The sequence below is a fragment of the Athene cunicularia genome, assembly GCF_003259725.1.
Source record: "Athene cunicularia isolate RWA chromosome 7 unlocalized genomic scaffold, athCun1 chr7_part1, whole genome shotgun sequence".
NCBI lineage: Eukaryota > Metazoa > Chordata > Aves > Strigiformes > Strigidae > Athene > Athene cunicularia.
Genome location: NW_020799107.1, coordinates 28435293 through 28457750, shown reverse-complemented (window position 1 = coordinate 28457750; position 22458 = coordinate 28435293). Strand labels below are relative to the sequence as shown.

General features: G+C 37.0%; 1 protein-coding gene across 1 annotated transcript in view; it reads right to left on the bottom strand.

Moving 5' to 3' along the window:
- Positions 1-768: 768 nt before the first annotated feature.
- CCDC93 (coiled-coil domain containing 93) overlaps positions 769-22458 on the bottom strand; it is a 47868-nt gene continuing 26178 nt past the window's right edge. The window contains exons 13-22 of the mRNA XM_026852321.1: positions 19726-19799; positions 19095-19176; positions 17700-17771; positions 16527-16598; positions 16153-16261; positions 12829-12911; positions 8154-8191; positions 6678-6762; positions 3121-3234; positions 769-1935 (exon numbers count right to left, since the gene is read on the bottom strand). Coding sequence (XP_026708122.1) covers positions 1882-1935; positions 3121-3234; positions 6678-6762; positions 8154-8191; positions 12829-12911; positions 16153-16261; positions 16527-16598; positions 17700-17771; positions 19095-19176; positions 19726-19799 — 783 coding nt within the window. The 3' untranslated portion in view covers positions 769-1881. The remainder of the gene's footprint in view (positions 1936-3120; positions 3235-6677; positions 6763-8153; positions 8192-12828; positions 12912-16152; positions 16262-16526; positions 16599-17699; positions 17772-19094; positions 19177-19725; positions 19800-22458) is intronic.

The following is a 22458-nucleotide window of genomic DNA, read 5'->3' as shown; positions in this document are numbered from 1 at the left end:
TAGCACTAAGTACAAATCTCCTCCTTTGAAGGAATTCTGAATGCAATTTTTTCCTTCTTTGAAGGTACTGGGCCTGTAGTTCTGCCTTCATTATTTCACTAGCTCTAGGAAAAGTGTCTTCTGGAATAGGCACAAGAGGAGCAGCCTCTATATATTCAGTCACTAAGGGGGAGTAAGGTACAGGCTGGCTCAGTAGAAAGGTTTTCTTTCTGGTTGCAGTGAAGGAACAGGAAGAGCATTTCAGGTTGTTACAAGAACAATCTCATTTATGGGAAGGTACATCACATTGAACCTGGTTTAAGTGTGTTTTACCTAGATGGAAAGTCACCAATCTCCTCGTGCAAGGCTTAAATGCCTACGCTTCTCCATTTTCAGTGCTACAGACTTTGAATAAATTCACATGCTAATAATCAAACCTTCCATTTTAATAAAAAGGAGTGGAATCAGGTATTGTAGCATGATGAACTTGTGCCATCTCCACAGAGACTTCTGTTCCTTCAGAGCATGCTTATGGAAGACAAATACAAGCTTCCATGGACATCCTCTGCATACACCAGGTGTGATAGTTTACCCAACAGCACAACACCCAAGCTTACCAAAAGCAGCAAGAGAAAACAAAATGTTACCATTTGCTCTGTAACACAGGAAAACATCCTTCTGAGTGAAAAATGACACAATTCATCTTTTAATACACTTGTAATTCAAAAGCATATTAAAGGTTCTAACGCAAGTTGCACCTTAAAAACACAATCGCAGAAGGTCACTGGATTCCAAACATTCTTTATTTTATATTTGCTGCCATAGAAAGTAATCGAACAGCACTATCATCAGTGTTATTGGGAAAAAAGAACATGGTTTTTCTTCTCCTGAAGATGTGACGTACATTAAGAAGTCAGTCCAAAACCCTGATGTTAAGTACAAAAAGCAACTGTTTGAATTATAAAATACTGTATATACAGATACAAAAATGTTTCAGAAAGTGTTTCACAAAGTTTCTAAACTTTCAAGGGCAAATCTTCAGCAGGGTAGAGGTGGTTGTCTTCAAAAGTGAGCATCAGTTCATTTGAGCAGAATGTCTGAGTATTTATCTCCCTATGTTACAGGTGACACGGACTTTGATTTTCATCCCAGCTAGGGATAACACGATGGTCCTAATGATTAAGGTGTTTTTTTCCTGGAGCTATTAATTTAACAAGCACACTCTCTATATATAAAAATGAAATTTCAAATAAATTTATACAACAGCTAGACTTTATAAAAATATAGATCTATAATTTTACACCAGGAATTATCCAAGGTAAGTTTCCATTTTCTTATGTCTTAACCATTAGAAATTAATTTTTATCCTTTGGAATCTTATCCATGACTAGAGTATAAATGAAAATAATGTGGAGTTATTAGCTGGTGAAGACAGTTTCAGGAATCTCGTTCTGTGGGGTTTTTTTGGCCAAAATTAACAAAGCACTGCATTCTGCAGTGCTCATCTTGTGCTACTGGACATATTACACAGTACACATCTACTTATTCCAGAATCTTGACTTAATTCAGTGTTAAAACCCAAACAAAAAACATCCCCATTGTCCTTACTGTGGAAAAAACCCCAAACCCAAATAAATAAAATTAGACAATATTTCTATTTTGCTGTACTGCATTAACTCTTTACTGTGTTGTGGAGGCAATAATGAATAATACAGCCATGTGATGAAGGAATGCAAAACTGAATACATACTGGAAAAAAAACCCAGACTTTTACAGCTGTGTGTATATATTTTTATATATATATCTATATATATATATCTACATTGCAGTTATAACTGTCACCTCACAAAAGAGATTCAATGGGCTGAACAATCATTTATAAACTTCACCAGCTGGAGTTCTTCAGGAAGAACTGGCTTTCAGCTTGGACAGCAGCATTTCATTCTTACGGCATTCCTGTTAACAGAAAGCAAACAGGTAAGGAGGTAGTTGCTCTTAACTCTACTAGGTATATCTTCACATCAGCAAAGCTAAACCCTTTTAATCTGAACAATCTCCAAAATCCAAAGAAGTCTGTGATGAGCTGAAGATAATTCAGATTCACCCACAATGTTATTCCAGTAGCAATATCTATTAAACTGTATGACATTCAAGCCAAAAGGAATTCTGCTTGAACATTCATCTAAAGTTCTCACAAGTAGCTAAAGCAAATTCACCTTTTTACTTATAAATTGATATATCTGAAATTGTGATTATTTTTAGGTGATACGGAATTTCACAAGACTTGCAAAAAAGTCAGTGTTCGGGGAACAACTCTAGGTCAAGAAATATATTTACAGAAGTACATTATCACCTATTTTCAATACCAAAACCATGACTTCATTTATTTTTAAGGATAGCAAGGTTGAGTACAAGTTCCCTCACAAGGCAGTGGAAGAAAAATGGCTTATTTATGCCTCCACAAAAAAATAATAAATTTCCACCCAACTTCTGCAACTAGGATGTAAAATGTCAGAAAAGGAGCTGAACAGTGCTTGTCCTTCTCCCAAAGTACATTGTCTGGAACAGGAAGGAACTGTCTCAGAACAAAGCAGGACACATTACAGGAAGATGTTTTTCCTCAACCATCTGAAGCCAAATGACAATTCTGCCTGGCAGCACTACTGTGTCATTCATTATCATGGAGACAGTAATTAACAGAAACACATTATGATGAAAAGCTTGGGAAAGGCTAAACCAGTGAAGTGTTAAAAAGTGCTTTCCCAGTGGTTAGAAAACAAGGCTGGTTCCTGAAGGTACTTATACTACTGAGACTCCAGATTCCTTCCATTATCCACAACCATCTTTGCTCCAATACCTAACTGCTCACAGATCTCAAGAGATTCCATTTGGAAACCCAAATGTACAGCTTGCTTGAAAATAAACTGTCCTTCCCCTGTAACATGGAGGGGCTCTAGTCTATCAGTGAAAAAGGAATTTCCAGAATCAAACTCAGAGTCCCAGAATCATGTGGAGAGTGGTGGTTACCAAGGGACATCATGACCATGGTGTGATTAATCATCCTATCAGGAAATCCTGTACATTTATTAATGCACAAGTCAAGCCAAAATGGGTCACTGAACACAGCAAAAGTGTTCTTACCTCTTTAAATTCTTTCACTGTTTTAAAGTAAAGCCTCTGTTTCTCTAGAAGCTCTAAGTATTCATCATTCAACTGGTCTCTTCGCATTTTGTTTTCTTGCTTCTTCTTTTCCATCTGTTGGTGTACAGGAAGGATAAGAGATCATACACTGTATGAGGAGTACACATGCACACACACACACACACACACACACACACACTGCATAAGGATCAACTACCTATAATAGACAATGGGAGACAGATGCTTCAAAAATGATACCCCCGGCTTGTGCTTTAAATGTAACATACATTTAGGCCAGCTCTTAAAAAGCTAATGCTGAAGCCTCAGGACCAGTGGCACTATAGGCAGCATTCCAAGTTAAACTAAGGCTCACATCTCTGCAAGCCAGGAATCCTGCTCACTGAACAATCCTACTGCAACAATGCCACAGTGAAAATAATTAACAAAGAAAAAAAAAATTAAAAAAGAAGAAGAGAAAGTTTTTGATGCAACACTGAGATCTTGTTTTGGTTGTTTGCTAGTTGTATCAAATGGGGATGGCAGGAGGCATCTTTGCCTTCTTATGCAATGCTGTAATTGCTCAAGACCCACACGTAAGAAATCTCTTTTCTCCTTGTGCCAAAGTTGTGACAAACATAACAAGTCCCTAAATGTGAACAGGATTAGTTCTTATTAAAGAACAGACTTCCTTCCTCTCAGGGGTAGTTTTAATGAAGTTCTTCCATCGCAGCATCACAGACAAGTTTGCTGCTAGTCTTGAGAGTAAATTCCCCCACCCAGCTCTGGTCCTAGGGCACAATCACATAAAAAAAGCCCTGTTGTATTTCTTCCCGCCCCAATCATGTTTCATTCTCTCTGACAGGCTTTTGCCTCCTAAATTTTGACAGGGAAAAATGCAATTCCAAAACCTGCAAAAACGCCCTAAATCCCAAACAAGCAGGTATGAAATGGAATTAAAACTTTTCCATTTCTAGATTTATGTATCAACACTGATTTTACTGATTCTTAAGCCCAAAAGAAATGAGCAGATTCCAAACTTTCCCTGAGTATGAACCCTGCTAACAAAGTACATCCCCTTAAAGCCAGCTGCTGTCCAAAACATCTGGGAATCTCTCCTAACACAACTTATCAGGGCCAGTAGGTTTTTAAAGTTATGCCTGAGGAAGAAAAAGCAACAAATGTGTTAATACAGAAAAAAGCATTAAATGTATCCCATTACTTTAGGATGAGACTAAAACCAGCATTGCCACAACATCTAGGAACTAGATTCTTGTGAAGAGGTAAGGCCCTATTACTGTCCTTTGATAAATTGCTTCCTTTATGCATGACCACAACAAATCTCTCTACATACTCCTCTCAGCAGAAATGGCCTGCTCTGCCCTCAGGAAGTCTCATGGATACCTGCTATCACACCAAAATGCTTGTTTGCAAGTTACTCTTTGTAACAAGTATGTCTGATTTCTCCTTAGGCCTCTTCTACAATGCAGTTACAGTATCACGGGCTTTGAAAACTGAAATTTCTCTCAGGTATAATGTCTTCAGAGTTGTACAGAAAACAAAAGTGGATGTACTTTAAGTGTGAATTGTGAAACTGACTGTGAGTACTTCTAACGCACTGCAGACAGAAGTCAAACAGAAGACTAAACCATCATGGGGATGAATAAACCTTGCAGCATACAACTATCCTGTCTGTTGAAAAAGTCATCCAATGGATGTTTCCTAGGTGAAGAATAAGAAAACCTTCCCTTTTGCTGCAGAGCTGTTCCCCAAGGAACCTTGTGAATTGTTAAAACTTTCTTATCATCCATTTGTTGTCAGTATCTTCACTGGCACTGAGAAATCAACTATTAGAAGGTACCAAATGACTATCTACTCCATCACTATCATTTTTTTTCCTCTCAGTCAAGATCAGCTTAGCTTTTTCATTCAGAAACTCGTTTTTCTCCATTATTTGTAACTGCCACCTCCTGCTGATCCAGACACCTACAACTAGGAATGAAATGTCACTGTGAACTCTGTCACAATATGCCAGTGGCCAAATTGCCGGTGCAGGAATACAGCACAAGTGATGTGAGCTGCCATTGCTTTTGGCAACCATCGGAGATGCTGAAATTGTATTTTCCACCAAAATAATGAGCCATCTGACATGATCGCGCCCATTCACTTCCCTCTCCCTTATCTGTAACATGAAGCAGCTGAAACTTTTGATTCTGTTTGAGAATATAGTGAGAGAGTCCAGAATGATTTTATGGACTTCAAAAATTATGAGTTCAATTGCAAGAACCTGAAGTAAGTCACAGCAGAGCTCTCAGTCTGCTTTCACTCCTTGCATTTGCTGTGCTGTTACCCGTTTCTCTGTGTGTAATGGAGGACAAGACAGAAAACAAAATGCTGAGCTCCTGGACAAATGTCATAGATTTTTATAGTAGAGTTTATTAGTGCAAAAACCCTTTATTACGGCTTGAGTTGCATCCTGTTCTGGTTTTTCTACACACCCATGCTTATATTTTGTACTTGAAGTTCTACTTAGCTATCAAGATAAAACAGCTCAATACCTGGACAGATTGCATTTTCAGTACACCCTCTAGTATATATTGATCCATAGTCTATCATACTCCCATTTAAACTCAAATAAAGAACAGCTATAATCCACTACCAAGAGCTTCCTGGTTCTATAGAGAAGACAATCTCAGAGCCCCTTTGTGGGACATAGGAAAATATTAATATGTTCACACATGAAACGAGTGAAACAACACAATAGCTACAAGTTAGTAACTACCATTATCAAGAAGTACTGAAGCCTATCCCTTGTATGCAAATACGCCTGTGGACAGCTTTACTTGGAGCTGCTGCTGCACCTCATGCTTGCATTGCCTCAAGACCACTTAAGTCCACTGAGACTGTGCTTCTGCAGAACAGCCCATAAATGTTACCAGCAGAAGTTCTTTCTTCTCTGAATGAGCACTGGGGCTCTGCTAACCCACAGACCGCTTCCACTTGCTATGTGGACACAACACACACATCAGCAGTAAAAACCAACAAAAAACAGTAAAACCAACAAAAAACCACGAGACTGGATTCAACAAGGTGTGAGGTGAGCACTGCAACTGGGACAAGGGAAGCTGATAGTTGGGACTCTGAGGTGCTGCTGCCCCTTTTCAGCAGCAGAAGGCAGCTTCAACCAGCTCCAGTGGCCTGAGAAACTGCCTGAGACTCCGCTCTGACTGCGCCCACACAATCCAGATGGAAGAATTCTTATGGACTTCAGTGACATGCAGCTGTTTCAAGCATCTAAATCACCACGCTGCCTATAACAAAGTTAAGGGGTATAAGCTTCCTGTCAGGAGAGAGGTGTTATAATACCTCTGTTCTACACCATTCATTAAACATTTTAGCGGTGAGACGTTTCTTACAAATGTGAAAAGAAATAATACTTGTTAGTTGCTTGCTTAATTTGCACCTTGCATAATGGATTTCGCCATGCACATTATTATTATCCAAGAGGCTTTTCTGAAATAATTCCCAGGTTCTAGCAAAGAAAGTGAGAAGTCTCAGACCTTCATTCGATTCTGTTTGATGCCTTCTACAATCTGCTCCATCTGTCGTAAAAACTGCTCACGAGAACCAGAAGATGCCATTGCTCTGGAAAGAAAAAAAAAAAGATAACAATTGACAGGGATGTGGGACAACATGTCTCATCTACAGTTGTCTTGCATGTTTACCCATGTCCAAGAACTCACATTGCTTAGTGTTCTTTGTAAAAATTAATCCTTTTAATCATTGATTGAAGGTAACAGTGAAGCTCTTCAGCTGGTATAAACTATCAGAGAGCTGGGAATAGAGACTATGGAGCTCATCACAAGTGTTCTCCCTGTGAGTTCAAGTCTGTTCCTTTCTCTCATGTGTTGTACAGAAATAAATTGCTATTAACTAACCAAAATCACAGATTTTAAAAAAACACAACTGTTGTGAATATTAAGAAGGCAAGTAGAGGATTAAGAGATCAGCAAATGTTCTAAAAAGTAATTTTATACCTTAATATGGAAAGCCCAGAAGTAGTTTTAGACTTGTAACATATCTTAAACAGATTTAGAATAATAAACCAAAAAAATAGAATCCCCCCCGTACACCCACCCAACAAAACCAAACAATTCCCAACCCAGCTCAATGACAGTATTGCTTTCTACTGACTGGACAGAATCAAAAGGATTTCATCACTGAGCAAAACAGATCTACAATCCCTACTTTAAAACATCTGAAGTAATACTTAATTCATGGCTTTTGTTGTAACTAAAAGTTTTGGACATCAGAGTAGGAAAAAAAAACAAAACATAAAAAAAAATTTAAAAATTTCTGACCCAACACAGAAGGATGCAAGTGTATAGAAGCAAGTAAAGACATAAATACTCTGGGAAATAAAGCAACTTAGAATTTCACAACAGAATTATAAAAAGATTTAATAGAAAGAATTGTTTAAAACTATTAAATGCCCGTCTCCTCCCCCATGACTCTCTTGAACTGTACTGCTGTGACAAAAATTCATACTGGACTTTTTTTTCCAAAGTCAAAAAAACAGAAAAATAAATGCCAGCTGCATCACAGACTGATATTTGACCTCAAACTTCCAAGGGAAACATGATTTTACATAAAGACTTCATACTATATCAAAGCCTTTAAATATAGGGTTAGTTTTTACTAAATATGTCTGAAATATGTCCAAGTCTAATATTCTGTACATAATGTAATAACCACAACTTCACAAAATAGAGAAAAATATTTAAATTAATGCCAGGAAAATTGTGACTGAATGTTTTCTTTCCACAACTACAACTGAAGAGCCAGATATTAAAAACATATGTTGGCTATAAAAGTTAGGTAATTCCAAATCTGTCATTCCCCAAACATTGGCTTAATTAATAAACTGTTTTATAAAACAGTTTATGTTTACAAAAATTTTTAACCAATTTTTACTGTAACTTATGCCCACTGTACTACTCATTGCAGCTATCAAGAGAAAAAGGATCATTACTTACTGATGAAAGTTGTCATGAATAGAATTCAGTAAGTTAACCTGTGAATCAGAAAAAGAAGAAAAGAAGAAAATATACATTTGTCCTTTCTGGTATGAGTTTTCATGGACAATAAAGTAAAATTTAGTTTAAAAAATTGACTCTATAAACATTGCCCTAACAAGCAGCCAGCTGTATGAAAATCACCATGAGCTTTCTTTCAGAAGAGAAACCATGATCCTTTTGTATTAGTAAAATCTACCCCAGTGGAGAAGCCACAGAAAACAGAAGCAAGTCTTCGACCACAATTAAGATTTTTAATTTTACTAACACTCAGTTAATGTGATGACTCTCCAAACTAAAGTGATGAGATAAAATGGTTAAAACATGTGTTGAAACTTGACATACAAGAAACTTACAGTGAACAAGCACATGTTATGGCCATGTTAGCTTTGTATAATTAGTCTTACTCGTAGTGATAAAGCAGAACTGTTCCACTTAGGCATATCCCTGACTATACGTACAACGATAGCAAATGAAGGAATATAAAAAAACACCCCACCAAACACAAACAAGACCCCCCAGCAATTAACTCCCCACCGCCCAAGCAGAAGAGACCCAGGTTATGTTAACAGTGCTGAAGATGCTAGCCTTGAAACTATTAGCACCATAGCTCTGTCAAGAAGCTGTAACTTAACTCATCAGCCTAAGCAAAGCATTGCATCAGGAAAAAAAACCAAACCAAAACCCCAAGCAAAGAGGAAAAACCCCACTATGGCTTCTGAGACTAGAACCACTGTCTCCATACAATACTGTAAAGACTCACCAAGCAGTGCAGGAACAGCAGGTGAATTTCTGCACTGCTTTCATTGTGCAGAGGAGTTTTACAGGTTTCCAAACGGCCATGCATCATTACTTACTTTGCTTACATGTTATTTTACAGGCTGTTAAAAGATGAACTTCTAAAAAGTCCAGAATGGCATTTCACATGCATGGCTTCTCTTATAAGATACTAACATTGCACTGAATCAAGACAGAAATAGAAATTTGTAACAGCATCACAGGAATATTTTGTTGCTCTCAGTATAAACTCCTCCAACTAATTAAATTATATATATTGAGTATTTTCTACGTAACCACCCTTGATTTTTTTTTTTTTTTTCTTTCTACATATTGCTGAGAGCACTAAAATTCACCAAGTAGCAATTAACGTGATTCGCTCCTGGCTTTGAATGCTTCGTACAAGTCTCCTGTGGTTAAATCTTCCAAGCAGTTTCTCCTTCTGATGAATATCTGAAAGTGTTCTGTACTAAGCAAACCTAAACATTGCAGTCAGAATCACTTCCCCACTGCTATGGAAAGCTAAACTGATCTCTCTCAAATCCAGTATTTTCCATCTGGATGAGCCAGTGATGAGCACATGCATGGCAGAATCTGCAGTTGTTCCTGACCCTACTTTGAAAAATTCAAACAAATTCCAAACAGACTCCAAAGCAGCTGCTTAAGAATTCCTGTTACTCAGAGGAAAGAAATTATTGCCAAGTCCACATCCCTGCCTCAAGATATTTCCAATAAGCCTGCGTTTAAGATTGTGATTACGGTTTATACTGCAAAACATTCAAGTCACGAAAAGTAACACTGCACAACTATTGCATGGCAAGAGTGCTAACGTGTTACATTAGAAACAGTACAATCAGTGTATAAACCCCCAAAGTCAAAGGCTTTAGAAAAAAAAAATAGTTTAAAAGCATTTTAAAAAAGAATATTTCACAAAATATAGTTAAAATATGAACCACATGCACAGAGACCATTCATGTCAGAACTATAAGCTTTATAGACAAAATTACACTGTATAACAATTCCTGCTATTGTTATTTTAAAGCAATTATACTCGGTGTATTTTATGAAAGGGTTGGTTTTGGGAGGAGAAAATAAAAGAAAAAAAGAAGAAGGATAAGAAAAAGCACATTCCCGAAATCTTTGTGAGGCACAGATGCCAAAGGCATCTTTTGTACATTACTAGAAAATATTTACTTGCTGAAACCTTGGTTCTAATATTAAAAGCAACACAAGGAAACCTCAACTATATTACACATTTAACAAAGTTAAGACTGCATCAGAAGACATTCAGACCTCTCTTTTGTGATTGACAGAAGCTAAAAGAAACTCGATCAATTTGTCTTTTGAAATTATATCCATGTAATTGAAGTTTAGAACTGAAAAAGAAAAAAACCCAAATCAAAAACCAACCAAAAGCCCCCCCAAAGGCATTGAATTATACTGTCAAGAGAGCTCCCAATTTGAACAACTATGAAATACATCTGTTCTGTATTCTGCCAGCCATTCTTTATGTGTGCATTTCAAAAACAATCTCTCTACGCTTTTTGAATTTTCAGGCTTGCCCTCAAAATAATAATAATAAAAATCTGTATTAAATTCTAACCCCAGGGAGAAGTTAAATTAGAGTGAATTCTATAGCTGCTAATTAACACAGTATTTTAGATCTGGTACATCGTTATCTGCAACCTGCTGTATTATACATTATGAATACATTTCACCATTTGGAATAAGAAAACAAAACCAATGAAAGACCACAGAAAAACAAAGGATGTGATAATCTTCTTACAGACTTAGGTAAGGCATTTGCCAAGACCCCTGGCAGCCACTACGCCAGCCACTCTTGTCTAGGGATGCAAGTTTTACAGCGAGGGCTCCTGAACAGTCAGCACAAAACTGACATTACATGGTACCATCACTGCTGGTCTGTAAGAAGTTGATGTTTGAAAAACCTTCAAGGAAAATTCTTAATGGTATTTTCAGGAGAGGAAAATTTAAGTTACACCACTAATTACAAGATAATTTAATTGAGGATCTTAGGGACCATCAGGTAGGATAATTTTTACCAACAGAATTGTCTCATGCTAAACTGAAACCTCCCCCTGAACTTAGGCCCTTCCAGAGCATGAGAATAATCACCACAGGTCAAACTCCGGTAAGATCCTGCTTTGTACTGATAACTGACCTACTCAAAATATATATACACATCAGTAAAAAAGCCATAAGGCTCAATTCAGTGCAGAACTTGGGATGTTTTTACATATATTATTTACATGTGTTGTTAAACCACCTAGTCACAAAAGTTACTTTTAAATTTACCGTGATGTAGTTTGGATTCTGACAACAGAGTGGCATAATACTTTTCTGCAAAAGAAAAGGGTTAGATCTGCCCTGACACCGCAGTCACACTTTCAAATACTTCTGTCAGGGTAAACTGAGGAAAGTTAAAGTTTATAATGGTAGTGTGAAAACACTATTCTGGGTTGTGGTTTGGTGGGGTTTTTTTGTTTGGTTTTTTTTTGTTTGTTTGTTTGTTTTGTTTTGTTTTTTCCATCATCCTGGTCTCCAGAAAAATCTATCAGAAGCCCAGTCTTGTATGTTTGCCAATGGAAAAAGATAATATATGTCCAAATGTATCTCTTAAATTCTGCCCAGAAGCAGAACATCTGTGAGCTTTCCAGCAGGCTCACATGGAGCACTTTTTAATGTTACCAAAAGCAAGTAAACTGTACTCAGTTACTGTAGAACTTAGCAGCAGAATCAGGAAAGGATAAAGTCAGTTTTTTTTCTCCACAGTTAACATGCTCTTGTACGTGCCTAACATTCTATCCTGAAGGGCTGCTGCTTGGCCAAAGTTCCCCCCAGCTCCACTCCCCAACTACCTCTCCTCACAGTTTTACCACAGGCACAGTACATGCAGCATAGGTTAATTGTTAAAGAATATTTCTGGATTTAAACGTATTCCTTCAGCAAGCAACTGACAGGATCACACACCCTCTAAAGAAGCTACACAATGACTTCTCTGAATTGAAAAACTGAAGACTATCTAGCACATGTATTAGAATCAGCTGCTTAAGGGAAGGAAATGGTTGCTCATCATCTTCAAAAACAGGAGATAAAATGTCTTTACAGTCACAAATTTGACTACTGCTTCTCTCACAATCTAAACAAATATACCTAAGTAATGCAGAAACAAGTAGTTCTTATTTTATTAGAATAAACAGAGAAGCCTGAACTATCAAAACATTATATATTTTAAAGTAATGTCACAATTTTTATCAAGTCTTGACTACTCTTATTTCTCTACCTTTACTCAAGTCGCATGCTTGTTATTGCAAAAAAGAAATCACTTAAGTCATCCCCAAGAAAGAAGTGAACTATATATAGTAAGGAGAAAGGGGAGGGGAAAAAAATCAAGTTGCTTTCATGAAAACCACTCTTCTGATCCAGATCCAGTAAAATCACCAGGCTCAGACCCTGAGAACTAACTCTGATGCTGCTGAAATCAGCTGGAATTTGCTCTTCGAAGTTACTGACTTAAGCATCGGTTCATAATAAAAGATAATGATGCAGGAGAGAAAAAGAGGGTAATTTGGTCTTGTGATACCAAGACAGAGATATTTGCTAATCAAATGTTATTCATGTTTTGTGAACACAGCAAGTAGTTTAAACATGCTGCACTTCTTTTACAACACAGACCATTAACCCCTCAATATTAGAAATATGAACCAGTTGTTTCATTTTTACTTACTAAGTCTGTTAACTTTGCTGACATGACTGAATATGGTGAAGGCCACATAAAACTCTTTATCTCCTTGTTCACAGAATGAATATTTAGAAAACAGTAATAACATTTTCTTACCTCCTTTTCCAAATATACTTTCTTATCATCCAGTGTATTATAAAGAGTAAAGAACTGCTTCGTTTCTTTGTGAGTTGCTGAGACTGCAAACAAAAAAAGGGTAGAATAATAAAAGAGCATGAGGTGAAATGGAATCTGTAAAAATACTCCATAGGCTTTATATAATATACTTTCCACTATCAATAATGGAACATACTCTTCAGTACATGCTGGTAGAATATTCCCTCTGCGTGTAAACCTCCAGCAGGGTTTGCGGCTATCAGATTTTATGAGAACAACACAGCACAGTGTATAAATTAAGCCTCAACTGCTGGCAGTCCTCTATGCGAACATATGTTGGCACTACCAGCTGTGCTTCCTCACCACTGTCTGTTCATCCTTCCTTCACCAGCTTTACCCTTACACCACGGCGCCTGCTGTGCTGCTAACAGCTGCCCTCACATAGCTTGCCCACGGCAGCACAGAGGCACAGGCTCGGCAGAGGCAGACAGGAAACATCACTTGATAGTACTCTGTGGGAAAACAGTGCATTGTACTATATATTTCAAGCTACCCATGTGCAAGATGCCCAAGAAAGCTTTTACTCTTTTAAAGCCTTTTTTTTTCCAATTTATTCATGCTGATAGAATTAAATAATACTTTCTTTTCAAATAATACTTTCTAGTTTAGGTGATTATAGCAGATGTTGGTCACAGCTCAGTGGGGAAGGTAAGGCTCAGATATGCATTCCCTTCAGGCCTAGATGATGATGACTGATACTCAAATCTGCTGTTAATCTACTCTTTAGTCCTTCAATGCCTAACGAAACCTAAGATATTTGTGATTCCCAAGGAAAGAGTTCAATAGAGAAGGACAGCTGGCAAAAATGATTATGGTTAATATATTAAGCACTGTCTAGAACCCTGAACCTGGAAAAAACGTATGGGTTAAAGATAAACCTGAGTGAAATCATGCTCATTACATGAAATTTACATTAAGCTTAACAAGTTGCCATCTTTAAATAAAACCTTTACTGAACTGATAAGCTGGACTAAGCTTTTGAATGGAAACATTTACAGACAGCATGACCCACTGAACAATATAACATAACATCACCACTGAACATGCAAATTTTGAAGAAATTCCAACTTTGATTTGTACGATTCTGTTCTCTAGCTGAAGCCCATCAGCAACCCACAGCTCAAAGTTGAATGTTTTTGTGCTAGAAAACCAGCAGTGGCTACTTCTGCAGTAGTGAGATGTTTGGGACCAAGGAGCTTTCTCACTGCCACAGTATGATTGTGACACATGTTCGGCACATGCTGCAGCCTCCAGAAACATTCTGAGTACTGGAAGCCCGAAAGCACTGAGGAATTCGGGAAAGCCTGGCATAGGTTGGCACATTAGTAGGGCTGTTCAGCACGTTTCACAAAGATTTTCCAAATGCTGAAATCAGGCTGCTTCTTGAAAAGCTGCACAAACACAAGGATCATCAACAGGTTTACTTCAGGTGTGCTCTCTCAATGAGTTTGGTTTTTGCAGGACTGCTGCCAAACAAAAGAGGCCTTTCCCAAATCATTTCCTTTATGCAGCTCTTCCCCGTCTTGCTCTGGTAGTCACAGATCTTTTATGAAATAATTCCACATAGCAACTCAGAAGAAAACTTTTCAGGATTTCTACTGGGTTAGAAGGTTGTACCAGCTTATGAAGCCTTACGGGCATACAAATGAGTCCATGTGAGGTAAGACAAAGAAGAGGAAGGAGTCAACTGATTCTCTTCAAATCACAGCTTAATGTTTTCAAGGGAAGAGATTCAGTTTGGCCAAAAACAAAAACACAGAATACTGGAATTTAAAAGCATTCTAGTATGGAATCACTGAGGTTGGAAGGCATCACTGAAGTTTATCTTGTTCGACACCCTTTGGATCAAAGTTCAAAAAAAACAGGTTTTGGCAATTTTGAAGATCACCTGAATTTGGCTAAATTAAAAGTCTCTAAAAAAATATCACAATACACAGAAAGCTAGAGATTTTCAGCTCATTCTTCCAAAAGCGTAGCCTGTACCACGTAGGTTACTGGCCACAACTGAGCTGCTTGTTTTCCTAAGTTACCACACATATTTCTACTATAGAGAACAAAAGTCCCATAATATTCAAAGCATCTTAAATCTAAAACCAAAGCTGCACAAGTCTCTTTGACCTTAACCTTTCTCTACTTCATATATAAATGAAGCCCCATCTTCTGAGCAGGTAGATGCTCTGACCACAGACTATTTATCTGAATTCACTTAGACATGACAGAGAAAATAACCTGCAGAAAACTTAATGCAAGACAACAACACTGTCTTTATAGCTGGACTTGATTAACTAAGCTGCATGGCATAAGCAGCAAAGCAGGGGGAATGAAGCACTGGATTTGCATGCACTAAAGAAGTACATCTATTCCATGCATTGAGATAGATATCACACATGGAAGGCAGCACATGACTATGTCACTAGAGATGCTTCATCAGGAAAACGGATTTGAATCAAAGTTAGATAACAATTTTAGAACTGCTCAACCTTCCAAGAGCTTGGTTCACAAACATTCAGTAAGTGCAGAATATCCTTAAAACATTAAGTAGTAGTTCTTGGTATAAACTTTTTTTTAGCTTATGCTAATACACAAACTACATTAAACAAACACCAGTAAGTATACTGGTCTGTTATTAGTTTAATGGAACAACTTTAACATTTTATTCAGCTTGTATGTTCCATACCATCCAAGCACAGCAAACACATACCTACCCGAAGAGTCAACACAGCACTTTTTTTTTTTTTAAAGAAGTTATAAAATGGGGAAAAGTGAAAGAAAATTCGTATTCTGATCCTACCAAGATATTGCAGGATATTTATAAATCAAAAAAAGAAGAAAACAATCCCTTGAAGAAATTGCCTTCACTTTGTTGTCATAGTTTGGTTCAGAACCAGATATCTCACATCAGTGGAAACAATGAAAGCAATCTTATGTTAAGAACGATTAATTAAACATGACTCAAATTTACAGCAACCTCATTTGTGAATGATGAATTAAGGACTTTCTGAACACACTGGTCAGTAAATGACTGAATGTGTTGCAGACAAAATTTACTCGAGAGATCTTGTGCATCAATTTTCACCCTCAGGAAGATTCTTATAGCCAGCTTATAAAACCTTGAAAATAGGGTGTATAACATGAATACCAAAAGACCCTTAAAATACCACAAAATTAGCAAGTGCTGTTGTTACATGCCATATGCTTAAAATGCGACTGCCCTGCTTTCAGGGCTTTAGCCTTCAGCAGGATGTTCCTGCTTGATATACATACCCTGACTGTAAAGTTCAATAAATCTCTTCTGATACTGTGTTAGCTCAGCTCGGCTGGGTACTTCATCAATCTTGCGTTGTAAAATGGCTATTTCTCTGTTTCTTCGTGCCTGAATAAAAAGTTAGGAGGGGAGAAAACAAAGCCTCTTCTTGTTCTCTTCTTAAAATGGATGAAGTCCCCCCTCCCAGTAATATTTTGTTACTAAATAATTTATTTTTTAAAAAAAAGTGTTGGCTGAGGCTCAACTTTTTTTTGTAATTGTTTTGTGACAGAAAATATTTTTAAAATTAGAAGAACAAAAGGAAGTATTATAAGTTACAAGATAAGAAAACGTCAATAATTTTGTACAAGTAAATTTTCAGAGAGTTACTCACCAATAATAGCCGTATCTTTTGAAGCTTATCCTTCTCAGTTTTGTACTGCTGTTCTATAATCTTATTCGGCTCCTAGAATTTGAGAACCCAACACAATTGTGTATTACAGTAGCACACGAGAGCTGCAGAGCAAAAATGTGCAGACTGGGTTTGTTTTCTGCATTTGTCTATCTTCCATTTAATGGCTCCCACAACACCACCACCATCAGCTGTTATTTTTTTAACAATGATTCATAATCTGCATTAAAAAAGTGACATCTTTTACTGTAAACAAGTGCATTTTGCTAGCTTTTAAGCCTTTGCTATTTTAGTTAAGATTTGTCAATAGTTCTTCCACTGCTTTACAACAGTCACACTTCATATGAAGACAGGTATCAGAAGACTGTCTGTACTACTTGTCTGAATGTTTATACTTTGATTCAGTGGCAGGGTTCAGGACAGAACATAAACCCTCTGACATGTATTCTAGATTTCCTGGATTGTGGACTTTAAGAGAAATTTTTTCTTGTTTAAAAATTTAAGATTTAGGTTTATATTTAAATTTTTTCATGCTGTGTTCAGGACAGCAGCATCATGGAACCTGTAATCTACCTCATTTCAGAGACATAAATGTATCAAATGTTTACCCACTGAAAATACAAGTCATTCAAGCTTTTCCTTTTCTGTTCATTCATTATTCATTGCCATCAGCCTGGATGCACTTGTGTTAAAGCCTAACTTCTGACAGCTGCTCATGACATGCAATGTACTGAGCCACTGAAAACTTGTGCTTTCATCCTTCAAATAAATACTCTTTTAAGAAAAAAACAACCAAAACAAACATGCTTTCTGAGGAAGTCTTGTTTTTGTCAGAGGTATGCACTGCTCTTAACACAACATCCAGAGATTCTTCGCTGATACTACAAAGAAAGAAGTGAAAGGCACAAAAGATTCTATGAGTTAGCCCCATAGATTCTGCAAGAATAATGAAGAATGCTACAGCTATTTTCAGTCTACTGTATTCCTATGAACATTAGCCTGAACTGTGTCTTCCACAATGGCAGAAGAACAGAATTTTTTCAGATATTGCAACGGATACTTTAATGCTTGCAAGAATGTCCTGAAAGTCAGAAGGACCTAAACCAACATTTTAAAACACAAATTGAAACTAAGAACTTAGATTTTTACTATTACCTGTTCCTCCCCATTTTCTACTGCCTCGGCTTTCAAATTCTCAATATTTTGTTGAAGTCTCTCCATTTCTTCCTTTAAAACAAACAAACAAAAAATTATGTTGCTTTTAACTGAGACTTATCCTCTTAAGAGGGGAGAACAGGAAGCTTGTCAACATACAACTCCAACAAAATTGTGGGGCTGACCACACACTTTAAATTTAAATTTGCAAGATTAAACAGCATTCCCCGCTTAAGGGTAAGGCATCCATTATTACTCACTACATAAAACTGTCTGCTTTTCTCAAACACAGGAACAGATTTATTTCTTATTTGCAAATATACTAGCTCCAGCTAAGACAACTAATAAGTGACAGAAAATGAAACTGAGGAAGTGAAGGAGTATTACAATAGCAACAGCATGACACAGGAGTGCAACATGCAGCATTTGTAAAAACGAATGAACCTAAAGTTACTTGCAAGGTAGTTTCCATTACAATCCTTTAGAGACTTCCAAAGGACTATGTATGGGAAAATGAGGTTCCTATGCTCAGTCTGTGCCTCAGGGCACTATTCCTTTTTACTTCTTTTCATTCTATTAAATCTCATACACTATTGTTTAAATAGAAGAAAATGAAAACAATTCTCTCCAGTCACATTTCTAGGCAGTCCATAAACACAGTATACAGGGCAGAAAAGCAGAACAATTAAGCAGTAAAACTGAAACATGCTCTGAAAACTGCAGCAGCTTCATCTCAGTCTTGTCTCTTTTGGTGGGTTGCTCCAAAGCTAGGGGCCTTCATGAAGCCCTCCTCTTTGGCCCCGTACCTCTCCTGAGGTGGCTGTTGGCTGCATTATCCAAGAAGAGACAATCCATTTCAAGCTGTGAATACCACAGGTAAGTATCTAGTCCAGCCCAATCTCAAAGTTACGTTTTAGTGCTCCCTGTTAACCCACCCCAAGTTGCTCTCAGCAGAATGGTAATGGGAACGAGAAGTTCATCAGTACTAGGCTGATCTGGCACTGTATGTCTAGGAACTGCCCTTGTATTAGAGTGTCCCAGGCACAACAGAACATTGAAGGCCACACTAATCCAGATGCCTTGGCAGCCTTCCTTACACCTCCCTGCCTCAGGGCAGGGGGCAAATCCTTCTGGTTAGTCCAGTTCCAACCTTCTTGGTCATGAGCCTTGTTGCAGATATAATACACTGCAGAACTTGGCAACTGTCCAACAATTCTGTTGCAAATCAAGCTGGTGGCAAAAGTCAATATAAACCTGGAAATACCAGTAAATTGGGCAGGGGTTAGGGGAACAGATGACTGACAGGGACATACAACACAGCAACAAATCAGTAAGAAGTATAATGCTTATTTACCAAGTTTTAAATGAATCCTTATAAAAGAAACTAGAACTTACCCTACAATGTGCTTTGAACTCTTGCTCCTGACTTTTTAGGTTTTCATTCATGGCCACCAGTGCTCGCAGACTCTGTAATATGCTAAATTTGAAGATCCAGCAAACCACATTAGATTTTTAGTTTCTAATTTAAACAGATGGAGAACTAAAAGACATTAGGACAAGCTTAGTTCTAAATAAATTTCCAGTAAAATCTATGGAAATTAAAAACCAAATATCACCACTGATATACTAAGGTCAAAATAAAAATGTAGTGTTACACTCAGTATTTTGATGGTTTTGCTGTGTTCTCACCTCATTATTGTGGAAGTTTTGAGAGAGACTTCTATTTAATGTATGTGAGATAAAGGCTTCAAATATGAAGAAAATAAATCAGGAAGGTCTCATCTACTTGTCAAATGTGTCTAGGGTTCTTCTGCTTTAAACACCTACAATTATTTTCGACTACAGATTGACACTTTTCATTTTGACTGAATACTATGGTAATATTTTCCTACCCTTGAAAAGCAAGCTGAAATATTATTTAATGTTTTAGTTATTTGTTTACACTGATAAAGCAAGAGACATTGAATGATTCATTTTAAACCCAGCATCTTTCAGAATTTCTAAGGTCACAAAGAAAGAAACTTACCTAGAATCTGCTTGGGATTCTATTGTTTCTAAGGCTGCCAGTTCCTTGTCCAGCTTGTCACTGTAACTCTTAACCTAAGGGTTGCAATTAATAATAAACTCAAATATGCTTCTACATATAAAATGAGCCATGGTATTTAGCTTTCCCACCCCACGGGATCAGTGAGTTAAGTTGTCAAACACTTTCACCGTTTAATACATCCCTCTACACACAGAACTTCTCAAAAATTATTCAGCTGTAAACACGGCTAGTACAAAGAAAGATTACCTCAGTTAACGTCTTTTTTGCAAAAAAAAAAAAAAAATAAAAAAAAAAATAAATCAAGCCTGCAGTTCACATCTCATGAAAACTGACAAAGATTAAAGAACTATCTGTGATGAGAACTCTTGCTGGAACTTACTGCAGTATTAAAGCCAGAACTTCACAAACATTTTTTTAAAAAGGGGTCTTGACTGTCACTGATTTCAAAAGCCGTCTTTGGCAAGTGGTAAAAAAAATTCAGCCAGGAAATTTTTACTTTAGTAAAGTGATAAAAGGATTATATTTGGCTTATAGCTGTCAGTATTTTTTTTCCCCATATAAAAATATAGCACTGAGACTGTTATGTACTGGAAATAAGCAAAACAGAATTAAAGGGCCCTCAAATCTTAAAATCACAAATAGCACAATAACAGATTTAGAAAATACTCTAAGTCTTCCTATGGATTATGAAGTTTGTTTGGCAGTTAAAAGTAGATCTGTAATGCAGTACAGCCTCTACCAATTTTGTGTTGTTTACAACCATGTTTCCTCCCCATCCCAAATTGCTTTCTTCATCTCAGCAGTATGTGGAAGCTAAGCAAATCCATTCATTCATATGCCAGGGAAACTGGTAAAGGAAATTACTTGCACCTTGCATGAAAATGTAATCCACTCAACACATCAAGTTATTCTTCAAGGCATATTCTGTATGACTAACTCAGTAGCCGCACTATGCTACAATTCTCTAGAATATAAGAGCCATCTGCTACAGAAAAAAATGCTTTCGAACATTTCAGTCATTGAGACTGCATACAGACATTGGCGAAGGCTTTCTGCTTTCCAGATCATAACGGCACAACACAGAATAGCTGCAAAAGCCACCCACAACTGCTAAGCTCATTTACCAGCCTCTTACTGCTCAACTAGGCAAGAAAGATCAAGGAAGCAGCATGGCTGGAGAACTGTGCTACTGCACATTTTATTTTTTTTTAAATCTGAGCTATCTATTGCAGTTTCCTAATGTCACTCTGGACCTCCTCAAAATTAAGCTTGAGACTACTGCCTCCAAGAACACAAACTGTTCTCACAACGCAGGGGCTGTGGTGCAGTGTTCTAGTACATTCAAACTGAGCAAGCCTCCAGTATGTCTATGTACTGCTTGCAGAAAAACTGCAGATGGATGTGAGCTGGTGGACTCAACTAAATCTGTTCCAAATCTGTAGAACTGTACTAGAATACCCTTAAACATGGGCAAATGTGCTCCCTTTTATAACAGGGCAGTGCTAAACCATTGCCAGTCACGACAACAAAACTTTTTATCTGGAACAGATTTGCAACCCACTAGCTCAGAGTGGATGCTAAGAGAGCCTGCATCGATCTCCATTCTACAACACACATACAGCCCTTCTTCTAAAGCACAAAAGCTCTAAGACAAATACATATGAAGGGAAATACAGAAGAGTTAAAGCATGACAGAAACATACTGCAATGACTTAGGAGAGACTGAACATCTTTTCCCTCACATCTGAACTTCCAAAAGATCTCATTCTGTAATTTGTGTTTCTACTTCAGGAAAAAAAAAACAAAACAAAACAAAACAAAACAAAACAAAAAAAACAAAAAAAAAAAAAAAACCACACAAAAAAAACCCCACGACATGGAGTTAACACAGGATTTAACTGACTGTAAACCCATATTATGAGTATGAAAGCCTGACACTTCAGCCCGCATTTAAATGCTACGTATTGTCAATATTTTTTTACTAACAGTCATCATTTTGACAGGGCACCAAAGTTATGTTTGAAATAAACAGACATGGAAAATTCATATTACTAAAGTGGTAAAAGACTACAGACTTAAGTAAAAAAAAAAAACAAACAAACTCATTTCAGTGTACCATAATTATAGTATATACAGTATAATATTTCATTCTAAAATGGTGAGGAATTGCAACAGACATGGTTTACATTCAACATAGAGTACAAATAATAATTGTATCTTTACTGACTATGAAAAAATTCTATTTTTAACAGAGGGGGCATGCCAGAGGATTACACAAACAGAAATGCACCAGTTTAAGAAGAATGAAACTAGCTCAGCATGTTCCAAAGGAAATGCATTCTAATACTCACCAGTTAAACCACTGTCATACTCTACTCTTTGAAAGTTTTTTTGTTTTTGTTTTTGGGTGGTTTTTTTTTTTTAATGCAAAACAAATTAAGAAAAACCTGTACCGGTTCTTCATAAAGCTTTTTCTTAAAGTTGTAAAAAAAAGAAGAGGGAAACAAAGAACAGCATATGCTTTACTGAAAGGAGATTTAACTTTTTAAAGGATAAGTATCCTTTAAATAAAAGACTTCATTGCGCTGTTAAGAGATTATTTCATCCTAATTTTGAAAAGAAATTCTGAAAAAGTTAGGTCTAGTAAGTGGCTGAGCAGAAAGGTTTAAAATCTAGTGCTCCCATAGTTATACGACAGTAAGGCTTTCAAAG